Genomic DNA, 26,032 nt, shown 5'->3' with positions numbered 1-26,032 from the left:
TTTAACAATTATTCAATGGATTACCACGCAACAATAGACTATAAGCCACACAAATAAACATATCGAATGTACAGCATCGTGTATACACTTCAAAGGATTAAAATGGAAAGATGAGCCTGCTGGAATGTTTTGTTCTGGTTGAAAAGTTACTTTACACGTATTGGAATAGCTGACACGGCTATAAAAAACCGTACTTGGAGAAGCTGAAGAGTCGCGGCATTTGCAGTTTCAAGATTTTATGTTGTAAGATTTTTTAGTCGGAGATGAAACATGTAGTTTTGTGTTAAATGGTTTTCATTTAGTTTTTATTAATTGTAATTTAATCGCCATGGAATTTTTTATCGTAACATGATTTTACATGATTGTAATACTCTGTTTATTTCTTATGCTGTATATACCTGCGTAGGTGAAGCCGCGGGCACAAGCTTGTGATTTATAAACGTAATAGATCATCAAAGAACAAGGAAAACCGCAAAGATATTCCCCCACCTCCCGGCTGTACGACCCGCACTGGCCACGTCCAGTGTGTTCAGCAAGACAGTTATTATAGTTGTTCAAGCGACGCCTCCAATGCCATTTAAACGTATCAGACGAAATGTGGGAAAATCCGACATTTAATCGCTGAGGGATATTATCGAGGGTTTTCCGGGGTCACGCCGTTGCTCTCTGCCAGAAGATAGATATAACACCAGTAGTGGCCTCGCCTTTAGCCGGAGTGGACTGTACTGTAGTGAGGCTGCAGTGAGACGAAGACGTCGGCGTCAACTGTGGTCAACAATTATCTCAATATGTCTGTGTTGCTAAAGTTGGTGGTGTTCACCATTGTGTTGTTCTCAACAGGACTCTCTGCCCCAGTGAACGAGGACGGTTCGATAGACGAAGACGACATTGACATTACAGTGAGTTGAAATTATTTAAAGTTGGACAGTTATGTCCTGTTAAGTAGCAATTAATTAGACAGCTTTGTACACGTATATTTTTTCGCCTTTAGTTAGATGCGTACGATACTCTCCGTTAGTAAATTTACTAAAAAGATAGCACGAGTTCTAGTAGTTTGTATCATAGGCTAATCAACATAAGGCAGTAGGGTATGTTTAGTCTATGTTTATATTGAGTAGTTATATGAGTACGAGTACAGAAGTTTATTTTGCTATAAATCATAAAACTGAAACGATATGACCGTAGTAGGAAATATTCAGACTGTATTGTAGAAAATATACCAAATCATATTATGAATATATAGAAGTTTGAGGAGATTTAAGTCAAATAGCCTATTATAGGGTTTAAACGTTGTTTCAGAGTCAATTAAAACTATTCCATTCCAATAGGCTACTATTTTACATTGCAAAGTTTGTGTTCGTTTAAGGCAGTCATTAGGTGAATAAAAACTACTGATCAACTACATTAGTTTTTAGATCCACACTATTAAAGAGTACTTTACCTACTTAATCCATGTAAAATCCATTTTCATTAACTGTTTCGTCTCTTGTTCACAATCTGACTACGTTTGACATTCAACTGAAAAATCATATATTAAATTAGGATTCACATTCAAATTGTTGTACATAAAGTCAGTTGGTCAGTATCACTGGATCTTTGTAATAAAACTCTAGAAATAAATGAAACGATAGGGGCGAAGCTCTAAAGGAGCTTTAAAATGATACCTTGATCGCGAATTTCTGTAAGTAGGACCGAAAAAAGGCATAATACAGAGAACCCTCATATTGTATTAAGTAGATGGAAGATACCTATTAGTAATCTAGCATTATATTAGCACCCTTTGTCAAGAATAGTAGTAATAGCCAGGAAAAATTATACGAGTTACAGTTTTTATCTTTACACAACTGAAGACTCAAAAACATGACTCTATTAACAAAAATTACGCAAATTGGTAATGTAAACGAAATTAGATATGGTAGTTTTCTACACTACAAGTGACAGTGGCTCTGTTCGGTACGCCATAAATACGATTAAGTACCAAAAAGACATTTTCGCTCGTATGATGAACAACTATTTTCATTATACAGTGGAAATCACCTTCTAATCGTCACAAAATTATACCACATAATTTGAGGTTATACAAAGTCGTCATCAATGTTTACATTTCTGTTGTTTACAAACATAACTTAAAATAGCGATTGATTAGCTGCGTTTTCACAATGTACTAATAAAATGTTGAGTTTAGCGAACTGAAAAAAATACCATATGTTTTTCTGTTCCCTATTTGAATTTACCAAAAACCCATGTTTTTGCGGACGATTTAGAGAACTAAATAGTATATTTCGTACCTAGGGCCGAAAACGAGGTTTTGCCAGCTCGAGATAGTTTTTCGAGACGAAGTCGAGAACCTAAATCGATCGAGAGCTGCAAAACCATTTTCGGTCCGTGGTACGAACACTATTTTTCACCACACTACTACTATTCACAATAATAATAATGAAAACAGATAGTCATCTCAACTGTAAGGTTATGTGATGAAGTAATTTCAGGAATCAGCAAAAATAATAATAAAAAGTTGCTAGGCAACGGTGAAAATAAAACAATTCTATTTCAATACTATGGATACTGTTTATGCAAGCGGACAGCTGATTTTGCGGCCCCGAGATATAAAAACCTGCTCGGTCCCCAAATTACGATGACAGCTGCTGGTATGGCCAGCAAAACGTAACTTTCAGCCAACAATTAACCTATGTAATACAGTACACTAAAAAACATCATAGTGTTGTGAAAAACCTCTTTTTTGCTGACAGTATGATGAAAATTGTATTATCATCTATGTGAAGTGTTTGTGTACGCAAAGTTTACAAGACTATAATCTAAGATTGACTAATGAAGCTTACCACCATAAATAATTTGATTAGATAGTTACGTTAGGGATGTGATATTCAGATTGTCATTTGCTAAACTTATAACCTGTACAGATATATCACACTTTTCCATCAATAAGCAAATGACTAACTTACTTGAAACTGCTCACAAGGGAAAGCAATTTAATTTGTACTATCTTTCTACAAATATTTGCAGACATCGCTTCCAATATTAATAGATACATTTGACACACAAGCCTAGTGGCCTTGGGTTCGACTTTAGTTTTCCTGAATACCTAACAACCACAAAACCAGACCGGTCTGTTCACCATCAAGTCAAGGAAAGTGATAAAAATATTATATCTGTTTACAAAGCTAAGAGATGAAATAGGTATTGACATTTCTCTTATATTGTAAACATTTTTAAATCGTAAACATACTTGAGATTTTCCTGTATCGGTCATACGGTTACTAGTTTTTTAAAACACACTTAAACCCCTGTAGTCTAGTTCAGACTAGACTAACTCTTTAATGTTCACGTAAGGACTATCAGGACAAATACCCTGAGTTTAAGGAAGACAATTAAATCAATGCTAGGATATCCCAGACCTAAGACTCATAGAATGGCATATTTATATTTAGACAAGGGAAATATGCATGAGGTCACATTCTTCATACATACACATTATATTACCAAAATTAGACTGGGACGCCACCTACCTACAGGTGCGTATTTAATCCAGATAACAAAACTCATTTTAAAGGATGAGTGTAGAATGAAGTGATATGTCTTTTTCACCACACTATCATGTTTTTGGCTGTATTACATACGTTAATTGGTGGCCGAAAGTTACGTTTTGCTGGCGATGCCAGCTGTCCATAATTTGGGGACCGAGCAGGTTTTTACAGGCCGGGGCCGCAAAATCAGCTGTCCGCTTACCTTACTTAAAACATGAATGCATTTTAAATACACAATCAAAATCCATAGCATTGCAATAGAATTGTGTTATTGCCACCGTTGCCTAGCAACTATTTATTTTTCTGATTCCTCAAATTATTTCTTAACATAACCTTAAAGTTGTAGTTGTGTTGACTATCAGTGTGTATTATTATAGTGGTGAATGGTGGTAATAGTGTATAGTGTGGTGAAAAATAGCGTTCGTACCACGGACCGAAATGGTTTCGCAGCTCTCGATCGATTTAAGTTCTCGACTTCGTCTCGAACTTAAAAACTATCTCGAGCCGGCAAAACCTCATTTTCGGCCCTAAGTACGAAATATACTATTGTAGCTTTGTTGTGACCAAGACCAGCTGTTGCATTAGCCAGGGTCATTTATTACAAGCCTAATGATCAAGGACAGTTTCAAATTGATTGATTTATTGTTTATCTTTACAGATGCATCTCTCGAATTTCGGGTACCTTCCCAAGATTGATCCTCAGAGACCCCAACTTATCTCAAATAATCAGCTATCTAATGCTATAAGAGACTATCAAGAGTATATGGGACTAGAAGTTACTGGTAAGGAGTAAGCTTTCATTTAACTATTATGACCTACAATATCACATTCTGTCAGTGGCTTTATTTATTTCTTTAAATTTTTCTTTCACAATAATGCGTCCTCACACCAATAATACAAATAAAACTGACTACTTGTCTAGGCTAGGGCTATTTTTTACTGAACTCAACAAGGCAAATATTTTTAGCTTTTTGGCGTAAAATCTTGTTTGCAGTTCTAGTGACAGTTCCAAAGATGACCTTTATTAGTATTTTGATAAAGCGTATTCAGTCATAGTGTCATTGTTGAAAACGGGTTCCCTTCATTTTTAGCCATAACGGATTCATTTCCTTTTACTTTTGATTTCCAATAAACAATCCCTTTTGTCATATAAAAAGTGTTGAGTATGCGTTTATTTATTTATATTTAATAAATATTTAGTAAATAACAATTTTACATTTAGGCTTTCATGAAGCTTGATACAAATATATTATGCAACATGCATGGCTTAATTGATTTGACTAAATAGGAGGGCTTTGTCACCTTGTGGTTCAAGTTAAATTGGAAAAACTTGGACCCCTGTAGGCTATAGTTTATACGACAATGAAAAACTTGGTCCAGAATTGCGTCATCAATTCTTTCCTAGTTTGCACTCAATTTAGTCATGAAACTCCTGATTTAAATCTATATTTTATGACTCTTTTATTCCAACTTATTTTATAGTATGTAGTTTGCTAGAGAATTGTCTTCATCTATATATTAAACAATACAAACCCTAGCACGATAGCTAAGTTTTCAATTCATTTAAGAAGGTGAGCTGTGATTCTTTTGGAAGTTATATAATGTTTATCTGTTTTATGTTTACAGGGAAGCTAGATTCCCAAACAAAGAAGCAGATGGCCAGACCGAGGTGTGGAATTCAAGACAGAGTCCCTCCGGGTCCAAATGGCCTCAGCAACTTCAAACTTGGAGGTAAAGCTAAGTCCTCTTATTAAGATAAACATGCATTCTCTTTTATGTGTACCTGACTACCAACATTCATAACCGTAGTATTCAAAGGAGAAAACTGAATGAATACAATAAAATGTATAGCTGGCCGTTTCCCTAATTTTACTTTATAATGATTTTCAGGAAGTAGGTGGAAAAAAAGAACTCTGTCATACAAGATCACCAAGTACCCCAGTAATTTCCCAAGGGGTGATACAGACAAGACGATGCAGGCTGCTTTTGACATCTGGTCCAGAGTCACTCCGCTAAGATTCGTGAAAAAAGGCCAAAACGCTCGAGTCCACATTGAGATTAGGTATGTACGGAGAAACAGCGTCTTCAAACATATTGTAAACATATTGGGCTTAGATGTGTTTTCTAAATCAAACTATAAAATTACTCTTTTTGATCAGAGCTCAAGTTTCAGAAGGGAGATGAACTAGGGCTGAAAAGCGGTTTTGTCGCGTGATGAACTTTTTCGTCTCGGTTGTGAAACTTGAACTCAGGTCGAAAAGAGTCACTTTACGTCCTAATGATGAAACATACTATATTGTTTTCTGTAGTTTTTTAGCCTCCTCAAAAGAGTTTTTACTTTTCAAATTAAACCCTGTCACAAATTAAGTTGCGGCAGGATACCTTACCATAAGGGTAAACAACACTATGGCTGGGGAGGTCTAGTGGATTTATTTATCCATTAGCCTGCTTCAACACAACTTGAGATAAGGTATACCTATATTCATCCTACAGAAACTTTTCCTAATTAAGTTCTAACTTTGGTCAAAATCCGTCAGGTTTGAGAAAGGAAGTCATGGAGATGATGCGGCGTTCGATGGGCCTGGGCAGACGCTAGCGCACGCCTACTACCCCATAGCCAGCAGATGGGGTGGAGACGCTCACTTTGATGACACTGAGCGGTGGACTATAAACTCTGCACAGGGTAAGTGAAATAATAAGATTAAATCACCCTTGAGTTCTAGTTAGACACTAATTACTATTGGAAAGTATGGGAAGGAGCTGGTCTAGTGGTTAGAGCTTGTTTTATCTAAATGATAATGCCGCAACCCCTATGTCTAGCCTGAAGGCATGCCTAACGTCATTGGACTATACAAGTACTACAAGTGCCTTAGTGCCTTTATGCTGGGGAAGTACTGTTGATTTCTCTATTTTAGGCACATATGAGGAAATCTAAAGGAAGTGCCTCTACAGACAGGCAAAGTAGTTGACGCGGTTACCTGCAGAAAAGTATATGCTTTGCTTTAGCGAATTTTCCTTCCAGGGAATAAGCAATTGCCGTAGGTCTCATGGTAAAACCTGCACCCGGGACCGATTTACTTCCTCGTTTTGATGTCCCCAGAGGCCAAAAACACTATCCGTTCAAATGTATATACATATAAAGCATGATAACTCGATAAAGCATCCGATTTTGATTAAATTTGGTAAAAATGTGTAAATTTACGTTTATTCGAACTAGCATGATCGGACCATGAGAACGGGAACTTATGGGGGGTTTTATGGGGGCAAAATTGGGTTTTCCCATTTTTTACCCTCTAAACAACAGATTTTTCAATATCTCTCAAAACCATTTTTAAGAGCTTAAAAAGGAATGAAACACTTTTTTCATACTAAGCTATTAATATCTAAAAAAAAGCACACGTCATTACCCTCCCTAGTAGCAGCAAACCTAGGTACTCGCTAAGCCTAATGTTATTCAAATCAATTTAATTGGAAATCCAATTTGCTTAGTCTACAGGTTTGCATCGGCGGGCGGGGGTATTTATTTATTGTATGTTATGCATATTTTTTATAGGCCTGTATTTTAGATGTGTGCATATTAATCTACGCTCTGTCCCCAAAATTCAAAATAACAGTATGCAAATTATTTTATTGATAGGTATGTGTATAAACAGTGGGAACATTATTAGATTTGCATAATTTGAATTATTTTTATAGTTTTTGTTTACAATTTGGAAGTACTTACATGTGTTTGGATTATACCATAAAATATACATGTTTTTTCTTTCAAAGAAATTATTTTAGTCACATATTTTTACAAATGTGATGTAATAATGTTTACACCGTTTGCTTTGTTATTCAAATTCATAATCATACTTTACTTATAGACTACCAATTTCCCGATGGTTTATACGCTATCCCTGTGAGAAGGACGGACACTCTGCTAGTATTTAACATCGCTATGTAGTAGTTATTCAGTTTGCAGTCTTGCTAACTGATTTTAGCTATTTTTACGTAGTTGATGTTTTTCCACGAAATGCAATAACTGAATAAATTAGGCCACTTTTACACGATGCAAGTAGGGCAGGCAGGTTACGGAGCAGGGTACTTGCCTCTAATGTATTTCAAGTTACCTGTAGACGGTCGAGGTACCAGCCTCAGGTAACTTGAAGCAGGTACCATTGCCATTGCTACTACTGCTCTGCCACGTTTACACGAGGCCTAAACATAGATGAAGTAAATCTATGGCCTAAAGACGTTTTGCATAGATGCTTAACCTCCAGTAGCCTTAAAACTTAATCAACACAAAGAAATAGGTCCTAAAAAGATTTAGTTCCCCTGATAATTTAGTAAGCGTTATCCTTGTTTGAGTTATTTTTCGCACAAACTAATCTAAAACTGTGTTTTAGGTGAAATTAATTATCCACTGCTAAACAAAATAGGTAGAGATTCCTTTATAAGCCAAGGCATATTTCAAAAATGTTGTTCCATCTAATTAACAAACCTGAATCTGTTACAGGGACGAACCTTTTGCAAACTGCTGCGCATGAAATTGGCCACTCTTTGGGACTCGACCACTCAAACATCGTGGGTGCTCTCATGTTCCCTACACTTAATAGCTATCAACCCAACTTCGAACTTCATGAGGATGACATTAAAGCTATCCAGGTACATAGTCACTATTAAAAAATGTATTTCATATTTCGATATGATTTCAGTATATATCTGAATATTTTTTACATATTTAAATAAATGGCAAATTCACTTGTGCTTCACGAATGGGTGAGAATGCAGAAGATCACAGGCTCTAAACATTCCCATACATAATGTCACATTGATGTATGAAACATAAACGTAAACAAATAGCGTCAGTAACTCAAAAGATAAACCAACTTTGTTATTATAATGGGCGTACGTAAACGGAAAAGGAGTACACGTCTAAAAAAGCTCAAGCCTACCGTTAGACTTTGGCTTGCCACTGAAATGGAAAGACAAATAAATAAATTTACCTTAATGTTCGTCAAAGTAAAAATCAAAACCAATTTGAACTGGGACGAACATAACGGTATTTTAAAGCTCTATAGATAAAATTAGTCTCAGATTAGATTTGTCATTACTGTAGTCTGCTGAAAATCCAAACATAATGCACAAAAGGTCATTACAAAGTCCAAAGATAATGTCTTATTGTGCTGTGAGCAGAACAGTGTTTGTGTTTTCTTTCTCCAGCTAACAGAAACGCAAAACTGTACCTCACAATGTTCTGACAAGATGAATAGTTTTTTTTTTTTCATTTTTACGGAAATGTTCAATTGAATGGCCCTAGAAAAATCTAATTTTCATAACCTATATAATAAGAACATTAGACGATATTGATCGAATAATACTAGTTTGTGCTTAATAGCTTATCCAAATCCAAGAATAATTAAGTTTCGATTTGTCATTATTTCTCTTGAACTAACTGTGTTCTGTATTTTGCAGAGACTCTACCCAAGATAATATCCCTGATTTTGGCTGACGTCTGCACCAAAGGCGATAGACCAGAACAATCGATACTATGCTTTTAAATCAATGTATTTAGATTGTACTCCTGGTTTTGGATCTTACATTTCTGTAATTGTTATTATTACTTGTTTTACTTGACGACTATCTGTGATTTATTATATATAGATACTAGTTTTTACTCTCCTTTATTAAATTAAAGTGGGTCTTTTTTATATGTGTGATGGGTTTCAATGATTTTCCTGAATGGTTCTAGGGTCTTTAAATATATGTATTTTTGTCTACGGAAGTTTATTTAGGTATCCTTTGATCCACTCTGCAGGGCGAGTTTTAATTGTCCCCCCTCCAACCTTTTTCTATCCCAGACCACTTCCAAACATTGTTGGGTGGTAAGTACTTAATTTTGACAAGGTGGTCATTTCCGGCCGCCATCTTGGATCCGCCATATTGGATGCGAAATATTTTTTCAAATGGACAGGTGGGGTTGTTGTTCATTATTTCAAACTAGATTTTTACCCTGATTATAATCCCGCAATCTGTTTAGAAAAATCTTGACCCATTCCAAAGTTATGAGGACTTTTTATAACTTTATTTTTAGCCCATTTTAACATTGTGCATTTACAAACTAAGACAATAATCTCAAAATAGTGCTAGGTAAAGATAAGTATACACCACCAGTCATTGTCGACCTATTTTCACTTGGTTATGACTGATGTAATTTTTTCGGCCACTATCTTGGATCTGCCATTTTGATATGTGGGTAAATTATTTCATATATGAAACTGGTGTTGTGACCCATAATTCCGAATTACATTATTAAGCTGAACTCAATGCCGCAATCTGTTTTGGCTATCAAGTTTTCTTTGTGAAATATTGGTTTTTTTTTTAAATAAAACTGTCAATATTTCAAAAACAAAACATTATTTGGGACAATGAAAACTCACCCTGTATGTTCTAGCTAATATAAGTATTTGGAAGGAGTTAAAAATCAAATCTGTATATACGAGGAGTGTTCAATAAATACTGACGATAGTGTTCATGCAAACAAACGAAATACAACAATTAGTTTTTTTCCAAGTTGGTATGAAGCATTGAAGTATTAGCAACAACTGAATCAGCTGTTAACATTATAACATACTTATTGTTGTCATGGCAACCGATTAATAAACAGTTGCAAATTGTTTCCTCTAGTTTACTATGGATGATTTTCGTGAGCAAAGATATGCAATACAGTGTTGTGTAAAACCACGATTAAAACTGAGGAAAAGTGCTACGGGTAGCACAGGGTAGTGATAAAATGAGTGAAAGCACCTGTTTTAGGTGACATAAAGACTTAAAAAATCTACAGGAATTATGTGAGTTGGAAGGTGGACCGATGCCAAAAGCAATGGTGATTACGTTCTTTGATTATCATGGTATGGTGTATACCCACACTGTACTACAGGGTCAGACAATTATATGGGAAGTACTACATTTTAGCATTGAAACAACTAATCCAAGACCACATCACATCCCCAAAAAAGTGGCCAGACCTCGTCAGACGCTGGAAACTGCATCATGACAATGCTCGCCCCCATGTGTCAATACCGTGCTTCAGTTTCTTGCTAAAAAAGGAATCGACACTGTGCTACACCCCCCCCCCCTAAAGCACTGATCTGGCTCCTAATTACTTTTTTCTGTACCCTCAAGCCAAAAAGGAGCTCAAGGGCCAACGTTTCCCAACTGCTACTGCAGCTGTTAAGACTTTGGAGGTGATTTTGAACGTTGTGTTTTAAGGAGGGCTTTGAACACGTATTCAAGAAGTGGCAGAGGCGCTGGAACAACTGTGTGGCTTTTTATGACACTCGAAGTAGATACAAGTGTTAAAGTCTAATCTTTTATATTAAATGTGTTGACAGAGTACTACCAGTCTTTATTGAACAGCCCTCGTACTTCAAGTTTAATTCCTTAAAACCTTCGAGCGTTGAATATTATTTTGGCCGATTATTTAAAAAAATTTAACAAAATGTCCCTATAGCTTTTTGTACTAATATTAGTGGCTCTGCTCGTGCTATGCAACGACTGCTATGTAAATACTGAAGAGAATAATTTGGCTCGTTACATTTTATGTAAAAAAAAAACAGTCACTTACTCATTGATTTTAAAGGCAAAGTACAACAGTACTTATTGCATGTTTTAAAAGTCAATAATTATAATAAGGTCTATTAACCACACTAACATCATCCCCGCTGTAAATAAAACATGTGATTGGAATGTTTTCCTATTGTTTTGATTTTCTGTTTATATATCTTTGTTATTTCGTCACCAGCATGGCAACCCATAAGGCCCATATTAATTTTTTGAAGCCTATTTTATACCTTATTTTTGAGCCTATGTTAATTTATTAAGGGATTCTGCACATCTACAGGAAAATATATTTCTAACAGAATGGGTGTATTTTCTCTGCGATGCACACACGAGCTGAGCAAGGTTTTCAAGAAACATGCTTGCCTATTAATATAGAGGATACTTGGCCGATGTAATTGAACAGTGTTAATGATGCGATGAACATAAAACTAACAAATTGGTTTCAGTTTTCCTCTCAAACCTTATCACAACTGATGATAATGCTTGAACTTTCGATCGAAACTATCTAACATAAATAAATAATACCATAGCCTTCTCTAACACAAGAATTCTCATAGACGAATGGGTTTATTAAAGTCATAATTGAATAGATTTTGAGTATGCATTAAAAATGTTGATGCAATTTTTTATGCAAATAGTTCGATGCAAAATGAAATAAAATAACGAAAAGAACTAATTTTACAAAGAATTTATGGGAGGTATATAAATATGAGCTATTGTGGATGTGATTTTAAAAAGGTAAATATTTTTCGTCAGTTAAGAAAAGCTATGGGACTGACAATACAATCTAACACAAGGTAATTAAATTGAATAATGTACAACTCCGAATCGCAATGGATATTTGTAATTGTTGCTAATTATAACCAGAATGCTGCAGAGTATATTGCAGCTAAAGTTCGTTTTTTGTAGAACAGATAGAAAACCTAACCTTCCTGAACGATACTTTAATTTTCCTTTCATACAAAGAGGACACGGACTCTAAAAATGTTTAAGTCCTCAAATCAACACAAGGTACTCAATCCAGATGAACAACGGTCAAGGTTTAGACGAAGTAAAGTTGCGAAACCAGTCCTCGGACCTGAACTTGCTCAGTCGTCGGCCATGGTACGTGATGCGTGCCAAAAGTATTGCCAAGGTGTTTCTTTTACATTTTATTCATTTATTCATTCGCAATATACTTTATAGTTGTCATTTATTTTGTTAAATAAAGGACTTTTTCATTTCATTTAAATATACTTTTAACATTATGATAATGTTCGGGCTTCGCCAATATTTGACAATGCTTTGGTTTTGTCAAAACATACGAAAATCTACTGATAGTGGACATAAAACGCAGAATCTAGTATAATAATCGTGTCAGCTGAGAAACGGTGTTTATTATGACTGATAAACTGTGCTTGACTATGGTAAAAGTCGGTTAATTAGGACGGGTGGACATGGGATTTTACAGAGACTTCCTTATAGTATTAAGGAGAGGTCTTATCTATATATTAATAGGCAGAATGTTTCTTTAAAACCCTTTTTTCTCAGCTCATGTGCATTGTAGAAAAAAAAAACTACGCATACTGTTGGAAATGTATTTTCCTATAGGTGAGCAAAATCCCTTCAAAAAAATCAAGTAGACTAAAAAAATAAGCACAAAAACGAATTTAAAATTTTAAAAATTAACATGGCCTTATGGGTTGCCATGCTGGTGACGAAATAACAACGAAATATAAACAGAAAATCAAATCAAATGGAATAAATTACAATCACATGTTTTATTTACAGCTTGGGGTGGAAATACAGGAGTCTGTACATTATATATTTTTGGTCGAGTTTTCGACCACTTCACGACCTCCTGATTGTAAAAACTCCAGCTACAGATAGACCCTAACAATACTTTGAACAATGTTTTCATATAGAACACACTGTATTCAAATAACAATGAAAGTATGCAAAGTGATTGTGTTGGTAATATAAACAATTTACCAACTGGTTAAATACAATCTGTCTTTTCTATATTACAGAACCGAATAATGAAAAGTATGAATTCTTAATAAAAACACATATTTGAATTTTTACTATGTTGATTCTTATTTCTGAATTTATTAATGCCTCCACTTATTGTTGCAATAATTAATCACACTGTTATTAATCTCTTAACATTTAATATAAATAAATAAATAAATAAATATGGTCAGGTTTATTTTGTACCAAATTCCTTGTGAATACCCAAACGCCATGTGGTCGTCTATTTTTTTCAGCTGACTAAATATATTTCATGTCCGGTGATTTAAAAACTGCATCTTTGCTGATTTGTAGGACAAGCCCTGAACCCAAAGTAAAGTTATAGGACATAGTTTCGTTGGAAAAACCTTTCGCTAAAATGCTGATGGTTATTTTGTATTACATATTATATAATTCATTGTTATTTTATAGACGAAATATTTAGTAAACCCTAGAAGAATATTTGTCCAATATCGCAAAAAATGTATTTTTTCGTAAGTTATTTTATTTACAAAGCTAGGCCATATTTAAATAGCTACAGATATTCTCGCAAATTCGGTAAAACGAGTTTAATCAGTGCTCTAGTTTTCCCGGAGTAGCCCGAAACCCGCCAGTTTCCTGGAGTTTTCCCGGTAAAAGTAGCATTTTTGCATTATAGACACAAACAGATAGACAGAAATCGAAATAAGAATCGCACCGACATTTAGGCTAAGCCTATGAAACGTAAAATATCCAATAATTCCATGGTCTAAAAATATTTAGAGATAACTGTAAACTTATGTAACATACTGTATATCAAACATTTAAAAATTGTTGAAAAGGAATACGCTATGTTATAGGATATATATTTCTTGAATTTTATACCTCCTATTTGTATTTGGCAGTGTATTTGATTCAATCAATCCATCGCCAAAGAATTGAAAAAACAAAGAATCTAAAGTGATGAGAACATGTTAAGTATCAACTGAGCATTGACGTATATATAACTTAATTGCATTAACAGTCAATTTGACACGGTATTTACAATGGCATATGTATCAGAGTGAACAATTTTGCTCAAAGGGCGTGTCTAAGGTACCACCAATATTCCTATACTATCATACAAGTGTATTTCCGAGTGAGCAAAACTATTTGTAGACAATGAATATCATTTGACTTTTACTTAACAGATGTTGATAGGCCTACTGTTGTTCAGACTTCAAATAACAGAAAATCATTGTTTGATATGCCATGTCTAACTATCAAAATTCGTACAAATAATGCATTCCGGAATGCACTTTACGCTGAATTCTACAAAGGCCTGAAAATCAGCGTACATAAAGGAGATTTTATATAAACAAAAATTATATGTTTCATACATGTGAGTTCAGGACGCAACCTTCATTTTTCCCCATATTTCCGGACACCTTCAAGAGTAACAAGGACCCTGCACGTGTTAATCAATGACCTATCAACATGGGCAACTCTCAAGAGGATAGCTAACGACAAAGAAAGCTTTGTAGGTTTGGCGATATGCTTATCCGAGGCTAACGACATAAACATAGACAAGAAGGAAAATACAACTGCAATTCTCTAGATAACCTTTAACGTTTGGCATTCATAAAAGGGTTCGGGGAAAGCTCTCTGAAATTTAGAACTCACTCCAGTAAACCATGACAATAGCGTTAGCAACAATAATAATAGTAATTCGTGAATTTAAGCGAAGTGAAGAAAACTACCAACCAAACAAAAATACAAAATGATATTTTTTATATTATACATTATCTGCATAAATCTGTGACAATTCATGCGTCAGAGAATTTTCGTTGGTCGATATATGCAAAATTGCAAGTTTTCCTCCCTGAATGTCCTTCGGATAGAACGTTGAGAACGAGGAAATCCCGACCTTACCCCCTCCAGCTGGAATACCCGGTCCATCCGGTTCTTGCTTGAACTACTTAACTGACGTACTGAGTAGGGATTTTGTAAATATTCAAAATACCCCAACTAACCCTGCCATCCATAACTTAACAGATGTTCTGGAAAAGCTGCGATTAAATCGCCAAATGAATTTGAAACAAGAGTTCTTTGTCCGTGTGTTTGCAGATGGATGTAAACATTCAGTAGAGTTTAGGTCGTCGTATGGACAACAGTGTCTCACATTGGCGGGATTTTGATTAGTTGAATGTCAAATATGATTTATACTTCAAATTTTGAGTATGTTTTTGTTGTGTGTGCATTTGTGTCAAGCGGTCTTTCTGCGCCGGTTCCTTCGCGCTCGCTTGATTTAAGTGTAAGTACCGTAGCTTACTGTCTTGTTAGCGGTTGTTTGAGATTTGAGCTGAATCGCAATGGATATTGTGTCTGGCTTCAGGTAATATGTGATATTTTGTCACGGAGGACATAGCTAAAAGCAGCTGATGTCGAAAGCCTAGCTAGTCCGAGCTCATCAAAAGCTGACCTTTCACCCAGATAACACTTAGTTTATTTCAAAGGCAAATAATATTTACCAGGTATAGTTCGGCCGCTTGGAAAGCGACCTGCGCGCTAATGCTAAACCAATGCGAGGAGGTCGCTTTCTAAGCGGCCGAACTATAATAAAGAGTATCATCAATTTGACAAATTCAGTGTTTTATTTTACGTTCGTTTGCAGGATCTGCAGTCATCTTTTGACAACCTACGTTCAAAGATTGGGAAAGAAGGAGCAAATTTTCACTCAGAGTTTCATTTTAATGTAACCCAAATAGAGACAACAATAGATTCATCTGGCCACACAACATCGACAAAAAGAAGTTTCTCTGTAAGCATTATTTAAAACAAACTTAGAATAAACTAGTCATAAAATATCTTTCAACAAAATTGCATTCGTTTCAGTCTAAATGTTAACACTAAAATTAATACTGGGAAGTGAGCTGGTTTAGTACGGTATGTGAGCATCAGACTTCGAACCCTAAGGGTTCATGTTCAAATCCCTCCTATCACCAATGGATTTTATCTAAGTGATAAATGCAACAACCTCTAAGCCTAACATGAAGTAATTTACAAAAACTTTTTTGACCAGAGCCTAGTTTATAATATATTTTTTATTTGCCAAACAATCATTTACAGATTTTGTAGTAAACTGGCTGCACATTTAAATTGGAGTTTTTTGTATAATGTAAATAAACTGTCTAGGCCAATCATTAAACCAGAATTTAATTAACCTAGTTGGTTATATTGCAATATTGGTAGATAATCATATTATTAAGATCTACTAGCCAAAACATCATCAGGTTAAAATATGTCATGTTGTGCTATCATAAGTAATCATTTGTATGTGAGCTTTTTAGATCTATATTTTTGTAGCATGTATGATAAATAAAGTCAGAAAGCAAAGGTTCATATGACAAAAATTGAAGCTCGATCAAGTATCAATTCGACTTTAAAATCAATATTTTTTAACAAAAGTATTTTTCTAAGTTTTTAAGCTAAAATATTGTTAAGACTTTTTATAGAACCATATCGAGAACAATAAATAAAATAAATAATAAAGATGGATAAATCACAATAAAGAAGCTACAATTTGATTCTCAACACTTGCTGCTCGGATTAGTTTTTTATTCAGTTTTAATAAAAATCCAAACAAATCATCTTATTATTTGACTTTACAAAATGAGTAGTGTGCTATGCAGAGAACCAGTTAAATTCTAACATAACCTTACAGAGTCATCTAGCGCAGTTTGGATACCTTCCGGAAGCAACGGATATATCTCAGATATTGTCTGGAGACATTATTGCCAACGGGATCAAGGAATACCAGAAGTTCATGGGAATACCAGTTACTGGTAAGTGGTAATAAAATAATTATCAAAGAGTACCAGCAGTTCATGGGGGTGATTGCCAGTTGCTAGTAAGGGATTAGGAAATAATTTTTAAAGAGTACTAGAAGTTCTTGAGAGGGATGATTACCAGTTAATGGTAAATAGTTATGAAATAATGATCAAAGAGGAATAGAATTTCATAAGGTCGCTACCATTGAAATAGTGATAAAAGGGCACCAACCAACCAAGAAGTTCATGGGAATGTCAGTTACTGGTAAGCGGAGATAGAAAGATTACCATTGTGATGTTTAAGATTGCCAAATACTAGTAAGTCTTTAGTAAATAAGATTCAGAGACTGTCAGAAGTTGCCAGCTACATAAAATGTTTTGAGAAGAATCACCCACACAACAGGAAAATGAAACTTAATGACACAAAAGGAGAAAATATACATAGTGATGTCTTCTTAACAAGAGAGATGTGCCCATTTAATCCAAATTTACAACATTTCACTTGAAAAATAAAACTGAGGTTTTTAATCAATCAAGTGCAGACTACAGACTTGGGAACTGCAATAATCTTATCTTAGAATGACAAAGACTAGAAAAATGTAATAATAAAAGGTTATTATTAGAATTTCATATATTTTAAATTTTTATATTTCTTTCTTAAATTGCTTCTGTTCCCAATAAAATGCGATTGAAAAGTCTTGTCTGTAAAAAGATCAAATTCTGTTATTTTGACAAAACATGTTTATCAAAATCATTTCTTATAGGGTGCTTTTTGTGTAGAAAACTAGTGTGTTATCTTTAAACTGTTAAGAAAAATGAGGAAATGTAGAGGGACTCACATTTGGATACGTATGGAGCACCAATGGGGTTACGATCTGTAATGGCAATGACTCTTATGGTACACTATGACCCTCTCTGGATGCGGTGCTTTGCAATCTACCCAGTAGTCTACACTATTTCTTCATCTTCTTCATTTCTTCAGCTCCATTTATCCTACAATTATTTTATATGGCCAGTTCATTTTTTTATGTATAACTAATGCCTAGTTGTATAAACAACTTGTCGAATTATGGCGTTATTCTTCAGGTAAATTTGATCAAGCCACCATCCAGCAGATGTTAAAACCAAGATGCGGGTTACAAGACAAAACTCCTCCAGGCTCAAAAGGCAGTAAATTCAAACATGGAGGTAACTATAAAATTATGGATTTTGGAACAGTTTTATCTCTAATGTCAGGTCAACAAACCAGTTTTACCGAGTTTTAAGAAAATCAATAAAAATATAATATTACCACTTAAATACCGTTCCAATGCTGTTTGTCTCTTGTTTCTTTGCTTCATATTTAGTTAGTCCAGTTGAATTTATTACTTTCATAGAGCAAAATGTTTAAAATCTCTAAGTTTCAATTACTATTTTTAATACGAAGATAATGTTTCCTATATGTGAAAAACTGCATGAAAATTAAAATTGAAAAATGCAATCTTTTGAATAAAAGGTTAAATACCTGTAGTACTTGTCCGTGATCCTGTTTTTCAATCTTTTGAATGTATTCTCATTATCATTATCAGTCTAAAGTCAATTATAACTATGGACGTCTATCAGTATAGCCAAGAGGGGCCCAACAGCTCCCTAAAGACGGTGACACACTATCGATCTTTTCCCCGAACAAGACCCCGAACCGAGCAGGGAGAAGGGAGAAGGGAGGTCGAAGGGAGGATGTTCGATAGTGTGTCACGGGTCCGTACACCGATCAAGACGCCGAACAAGACATCAGGCCGAGCAGGGAGACGAGCGCTCTGGAGGCGGTTTTTTGGCGAAAGATCAAAGAAAAGATCGGTCCGATGTACGGTCCGATGTACGATAGTGTGTCACGGTACATTTTTGCCCCGTACATCGTCGCGAGCGCCGCACCGAGCGGCCGCCTGCGCTAGCATTGATAGTTCTGATTTAATATGGCAATTAAACTCTTTAATTGGTAAAATAAATAAATGTTGGGTAATATGTTGCCGTTATATATTATAATCATTTAAGATGTAATGTTTGTGGTTTGTTTGGTCAAGGTTGAAAGTGTAGAAACCGTTAAATCAATTATATCAATAATATTAAGGTTGAATTAAGTAATTGATGTTGACTTAAATTCTTTTAAAAATAATATAAACATTAATATTACTAAAGGCAATTAAAATGATCATTCTGTAACGTTATTTCAATGAATAAAACCAATAGAAATCAATAGATATAACTAAGCATCCTTTCTAGAATATTTTATTTTTGCGACAAGTTTTCAAAATGGGACTTTTAACGGCACTGCCTCCGCGCTCTCACTCGCACACACTCTCTATCTCTCTCCAAACTTCCTTTTGCCGCGCTCGGTGGAATTCGTCTGGTCTTGGTCATGTTCGGGGAAATGTTCGGAGTAAAATTTTGCTGATATTTATCTCCCTTCTCCCTTCTCCCTGCTCGGTTCGGGGTCTTGATCGGGGAAAAGATCGATAGTGTGTCACCGCCTTAAGGCCATGTCACACCGACATCCGCCGCTCCCGCCGCGGAAGTACCGCGCGCGGATGTTTTTCCTCGAGCCATGTCACACCAAAAGTTCGCGCCCGCGGCGGGAGTTTTGGCATGAGGTCATTACAATTCGTTTTACATAAGAAACTCATCTTACCTGTTTAGTATTTCATGTAAATTTGCAGGTTTTAAGTCAAGTGTTTAAGAAGCAATTGAATGTTTATTGATTTGTTAGTGTAGGGCTGCTTTAAAAAGTGAATAACTATTTTTTAAATTTAATTTAGACCTTGTGTTCGAAGCATTTTAAATATGGTTGTGGATAAATTACTGGAGTGTAATTAATAAATGGATAAATCCACTTTCATCTTTTGAACGTTATTTTTCGCTACACTACAAAAACTATTTACTTTTTAAATACAAACAGATGACCATTTAAAAAAAAATGTTATTTTTTGCTAAGCCTTCTATTGAAAATTCAAGTTTACATTGATTGTAAAGTTTTGGTTGTTGCAAATCAAAAAAGTTGATGAAACAATAAAAAAATTGTTTACGTCGGCAATATAAAAATGTTTATTTGAAACATCAAATTTTCACCGTAAACATTATTTTTGCATGGTAAAAAAATGATTTTTTCTGGTGATAAACATAATTACAAAGATAATACAAAACAACATAGACTACATCATCAAACAAAAGAAACATCTTAAATTTAATTTAAAACTGTATTACTTTTAAACTTTAAATAGCTTGGCCATTCGAAATGCCCCTTTGCGCATGCGCTAGACAAAACTCCCGCCGCGGTACTCTCAAAAAATCGCTCAGCAGGCGGACGTGGCGGACACTAACGCACGCCCGCGGGCGCGCGGTAGTGCGGTGTGACTTGGCACATTTGATAACATGGTGAGCGATTTTTCAAAATTCGCTCCCGCCGCGGAAGCGAGCTCGGTGTGACTTGGCCTTTGAGACGATACATAAATACAAATTTCAAAAACGTTTAAACAATTATGTAAAAACCCCATAAATTTGCAATACAAAGTAAATTTTGTTACAAATATTTTGTTAAGTCAACCATTTTGGACATACATTTTAAATATTTCCCAGGGGAGGACCCCTTAACCCCCCCCCCCTTTTACTTGGTGTTATACCATACCCTCAAGTTCCCCAACCCCCTTATACAGTTAGATGGACGCCCATGATTATCACAATACAAATAATAATGGACAAATCTCAATTTTAAGGTAGTAGATGGAGTAAAAGAACTCTGTCTTACAAAATCGGTAAATACTCCAGCAAGCTACAAAGGGATGCCACAGACAGAACTATCAGGAAAGCTCTAAACATGTGGTCAGCAGTTACCCCCCTGAGGTTTGTGAGGAAGACTGACGGACCCGTGCATATAGAAATCAGGTGATGAAGGTTTCCTAAGCTGTGATTCACAGTCAATTCTATTGTATACTTTACTCAAAATATCTTGAGCAATGGTATACTCTGTTAATGGAGCAAAAATGAATATCCTGCTAATCCAAATGTATAAATTTAAACAATTCAATATTTATATTCCAATCATTCCTCTTTGACTGTTTGTAAGTAGTGTATTGGCTGATGTCATGTAGCTCATTTCTAGGACTGTTTTAGTAATTTATCGATTACAAAGATAAATAAAAAAGGTTTATGTTCCTCTTTTATTCATTGCTATGACTGATATTGTATGCTACTAATTTCTAATTTAGTTGTGTAAGTAGTTGAAATATAACAGTCAGAAATATGCTAGTGTAACATTAATGGTACATAGACAAATGAAGGGGTTCTGTATTGAGTTTTTTTCCATGCATTTACAGCATACAATATTTTAACAATATTTTATCCTGTGATAAGATGTGGATGTTATATTGAATATTTTCCTCAAACTTATTATCTTCTCTTTGTTCACAAGCACAAGGTCATGTTAATCTACTTTTCCTCCTCACATGATAAATCTTTTGACCGTTTAGCATCATTAGATTTACTGAAAGAGCTATGTGAGGTATTATTCATAAGCAGATTTAAAAAAACCTCATTACTACAAGCAATCAGTTTCGAAACCATTCAGGTTACTAAACATTATTTAACTAGTCTTAAGCATCGTACATTCTGAATTCTCTGCCACCTCATTTTATGTCTGCATACTTACTTTGTGAACAGGTTGCTCATAGTTTTTTGTGATCTTTACTTTAAAGATGTTTTGTACGCATAAAATATATGATTATTGATTAAACAGATTTGAGACGGGAGATCATGGTGATGACGGAGCATTCGATGGACGGGGTAATACCCTAGCTCACGCTTACTACCCCATAGTCAAGAGATGGGGCGGAGATTTACACTTTGATGACGCAGAACACTGGACCATCAATGATTCAAGAGGTATTAGCATAGATTAAACATACTAGCTACTCTCATACTCCTTCACAATATTTAGGCGGTTTGAGAGGAAGTGATTCCATTTCCCACACTTCAACTAACACCAGTGGACTGCTGATCATCAACTAAACACAAACCATAGCTTGTCCCCTTGTTATATAACCAAAAAGTAAAGTACAAAATGAACTTGAGCCTAAAATAATATTAATTTGTCGACACTAGCGCCCAGTGTCACCAACATGAACTAGACACAAAAAATGAGCTTTAAATTTTACGATGGGACTTCTCGTCTACTTTGTGTTGGTTAGACTATTGTATTATGTAGCTCAAAGTCTAAGATAACAAAAGTATCACATGTCTGATTAAGTTCAAAATCCTCTTGATTCTATCGCGATGGAGTTTTTCAACAAGTTCCTGTAATAGTTTATCTATTGCTTGTGATTGATATATAAATTGCATCGTTAAGGCCAGCTAGACAAACCAAAGAAAATTAAACATGTTTGCCAAACACAGGTGCAGTGTAGCTTGCATAAAGTTGTTCCCACAGTACAAAGAACAAGACTGTATACCAAAGAATAAAATTTCTTGACATGTTTTTCCATTGGTAACAATGGTATGAAAGTAGATTTTATTGAAATGTATCATCTTCCATATTTTTCATCATAACTCCTTCAAGCCAGGCCATAGGGTACAGTTAGTAAAATTTCTGTGCTTTGTGCATTCACTGCTCTGGGCGTTACCCAACCGTTCCATCTACAAACACTGACAAAAAAAATTAAAAAATTCAATACCTCATAACAAAAAATCATGCAAAAGAGAAGTTAGCTTTGTTGCTTTTACACATTCACTGCTGAGTTCTGAGTTGCCCGAGACCATATAAAGTTCATCTACAAAAGTCAATAAACCCTTTTAGTAATTACTGATATCATAACAGATTTACATACTACATTTATATAACAAAAGACAATTTTGAATGGAGATGATGATGTTGATGATTGATTAGTTTTTTTTTCTCATTGATCAGGAAAAAGTATTTGGTAAAATCAAAATTTTATGCAACCACCTTTTCAGATAGAGCGGTCATTTACAAGTGCAGTATTGACCCCATGGCCTTAACCTAAGACTGATAGGGAAGAGTCGCTCGGTAACTAAACCATAAAACCGTAACCTTTTCCTTATGACCGATTAATCGATGAACAAGTTTCAAACTGAAACTACGTCAATGATTGTATTAAATCACATTGAGCTGATCATGATTTCACTTACACTTTACTTATTTTCTTTTGACATTGAGATTAAAGTCAGTAGGATTTGCTTTGCTTTGAAAATGGTTTCATCAATATTAAAACAAAACATGCCAATATTTTTGAGTAACAAATAATCTGATTTGATTACAAAAAGGTATAGTGACTTTTGTACAAAAACAAAACCCAAATTACATGTACAGAGTCACTGTTTGGAAACAAAATAAGCTTGTGTTATTCTCAGTTTCAAGAACGAATGATGAATTAAATTGGTACCTTATAGTTGCCAAGTTCTTGAAGATTCTGCGAGCGTAGAAATCTTCAAGAACCTGGCAAGCATGAGATAAACCAATTTAACAAAATAAGCTTTTAAGATGGCAGTATTGCTTCCTTTTATTCATTAATGATCTGCTAAAATATGCATTTTTACATTGTTGTCTGTAAAAATGCATATCAGTTGATCGGAAAAAAGTAAGGGAAACAGGGCTGCCAATTTATGAACTGATTTTGTCTCTAATAGTTACTCTCTCTGTAAGTACGGTATTTTGATTTGGGTTGTGTTTGATAAAAAAACCACTCTTTATATTTAAAATTAAATGTATTCTTCAGGCATGTGTACATTTAGAATGTAATCTGTTTTCTACCTTCTATGTTTTTGTATTAGGAACAGACCTGTTACAAGTGGCTGTCCATGAGTTGGGCCACTCTCTTGGGCTAGACCATTCAAACAATAGGGATGCCATTATGTATCCATCCTATGGAGGTTACACATCTAAACTCAAACTTCATGACGATGACATCCGAACTGTTCAGGTGTGTACCTTAACGATTTTTAAATTGTTTTCTCTAAATCTGAGAAGATTAATCAGTTGGAGGATTTTAGAGGAAAACAGTTAGTTATCAAAAAACTTACAAAACCCCTCAAAGTATAATTTTTTTATTTCTACTTGTTACAGTTAGTTTTTTTTTTCACTGATGAAGATGTCAGTAGCATAGGCCATATAGGTAGATGATTTAAAACTTATGTAAATCATAGGCGACATTGGTCAATGGTTGTTTGAAGTTGCTATGCATTGATTTTCTCTTGTAGTGTGATGAATTTAAAGTTCAATATTAACAGAAATCTCAGTTAAATGTCTTGTACATTACTGTACAGTAAATAAATAATACATGACCATTTTAAAGTATGAGTTGTATTCTGTTAAATATCCAGAAAATATCTTTAATGATTTTATTTGTATCACGCTTTTGAGTCTCATTTTTACATTTAAGGAAAATATTTCACAGTGCAAAGAATTGATTTCATTAGAGTAACGTTAACAACTTGTTGTTATTTTTTTAAACTTTATTATTTTGATGAACGAGAAATCAAATTCAGCCGTATATTATGTCATTCTGTTTACAAACAATGAACAACAACAATAAGTAAGTGGTGAGGAGCCTCGTTGCGGAGTACAAGTGAAGTACAGATTCATACACAAAAACGGTCCTTACATAAAAACCCGCCCTTTACCTCGTAGATTAAACTTTAATGAGAGTGGCATGATGGTAGGTGACATGTTATTTTCAAGTAAAATGGATGTAAATTTCTGATTGCTAAGTGTTTAACTACACTTTTGTTGGGAGGAGTTTTCTTATTCCTGAGAATTTGAGTATTTAAAACCTTGGTGATGGGGAATGTCACCCATTTTAGCTTGAAATGAAAATTACTATCCTACACACTCAAGAACACAGTCATGTTGTTGTTGCTATTTTAAGAAGAATCCATACTCTAGCTTAAGAAACTTAAGTACTATTCTGTAGTAGTAAGATACCTAAATGATTAAGATTACTGGTATTCGATCTATTCTACCATATATGGTGTGATTATATGGTTATGGTTAGATATGGTTAGATTTTCTATCATAAAAAATTCAACAATTTATAGTTTTCACGTACCCGTCGAAAACTTATAACTTATTTCTGTTCAGTTGGCATTTAATGATTTATAAACTTCAAGTAATTTTATGTTCCAGAGGATCTACCCAGAATAACGGCTCTTGAACCAGATAGAAATTTTCCACTTCTAACTCTGGTGGTAGCAATAGGAGAAGTTCAAAGTAATGTAAAAAATCAATAAATTGAATTACTTCTCTTAATCTCTAATACTTTTATTTGCTCTTAGGAATTTAAACAATAAATAAACCTTAAAACTAGTGCTTACATTTCAATGTTTCTTAATATACATCCATTTTTACAGTTTCATACTCCTAGAAAAGGTAGTTTATATGCAATTAATCTTAATTATATCATGATGTGTTTTTATGTTTTGTTTAACTGCAGAGTAATAATTTCAAAATGAAAATAAGGTCTCACATTGAGCACATATGGAAGATGCAGTTGTAAATTTTGTTTTGTGCTTGATTGCAACTACATATTTAATGATATTGAGCTCTGGGGGCTCTTTAACTCAACATACTTCGATCCGTCTACTGACTAAAGTATAGGAATACTAAAGTTTGTTTTAGCTTTTCAATCAAATGTGTTTTCCCCCTACAGTATCAAAGAAATATTATGAAGATGTCAATGGAAAAAATTATAACATAAGTACCTAAATGCTAAAAGGCCAAAAGCTGTATGTTTACTGATTTAAAGTTACTTTCATAGAAATTAAAGAATATTATTAAAGTAAGCGTTGCTTTGTACATTAAGGATAAAAAACTTCTATGATAAAAATATTTATAAAAGTACAAAATAAATAAAATATAGTTTTGATTCGTACAATATCTTAAGCACATTAATTGAGCTATTACCACAGTCTCATAAAATACACAGCTCTTCATCAGAATATCCTCAGTAGAACCACAAACAGAAGAGCTATCAAGATGGTGGGTGTTATCGAGTTGGCGCTACTGGAGTGAGGGAAGGCCTCGGAATCCATCGGTCTGCTGTCCCTGATGGTTGGAGGGTCATC

The 26,032-nt window shown here is 34.6% G+C and overlaps 3 protein-coding genes across 4 annotated transcripts in view; 2 read left to right on the top strand and 1 right to left on the bottom strand.

The window, feature by feature from the left end:
* The first annotated feature begins 529 nt into the window (after positions 1-529).
* Positions 530-9,245, top strand: LOC128992550 (interstitial collagenase-like). Its single transcript, XM_054416180.1, has 7 exons — positions 530-899; positions 4,204-4,327; positions 5,172-5,276; positions 5,436-5,607; positions 6,083-6,228; positions 8,044-8,192; positions 9,003-9,245. The coding sequence occupies exons 1-7, from the start codon at positions 789-791 to the stop codon at positions 9,018-9,020; spliced, it is 825 nt and encodes a 274-aa protein (XP_054272155.1). The 5' UTR covers positions 530-788; the 3' UTR covers positions 9,021-9,245.
* A 6,027-nt stretch (positions 9,246-15,272) lies between these two features.
* On the top strand, positions 15,273-25,283 carry LOC128991307 (matrilysin-like). Its single transcript, XM_054414103.1, has 8 exons — positions 15,273-15,411; positions 15,772-15,918; positions 16,822-16,942; positions 18,014-18,115; positions 20,674-20,842; positions 21,693-21,838; positions 23,744-23,892; positions 25,095-25,283. Exons 1-8 carry the CDS (start codon positions 15,304-15,306, stop codon positions 25,110-25,112), a joined length of 960 nt encoding a protein of 319 aa, XP_054270078.1. The 5' UTR covers positions 15,273-15,303; the 3' UTR covers positions 25,113-25,283.
* The window catches only part of LOC128991305 (matrix metalloproteinase-2), a 38,205-nt gene continuing 37,377 nt past the window's right edge, over positions 25,205-26,032 (bottom strand). For both annotated transcript variants that reach the window (XM_054414096.1, XM_054414097.1), the window contains exon 11: positions 25,205-26,031. In XM_054414096.1, the coding sequence (XP_054270071.1) occupies positions 25,901-26,031 (131 nt within the window). In that variant the 3' untranslated portion in view covers positions 25,205-25,900. The remainder of the gene's footprint in view (position 26,032) is intronic.

This window comes from Macrosteles quadrilineatus, unplaced genomic scaffold, assembly GCF_028750875.1.
Source record: "Macrosteles quadrilineatus isolate MER2022 unplaced genomic scaffold, UCM_ALF_1.0 Scaffold_4__1_contigs__length_99947679, whole genome shotgun sequence".
NCBI classification, from domain to species: Eukaryota; Metazoa; Arthropoda; class Insecta; order Hemiptera; family Cicadellidae; genus Macrosteles; species Macrosteles quadrilineatus.
This window is presented reverse-complemented; position numbering and strand designations above follow the sequence as displayed.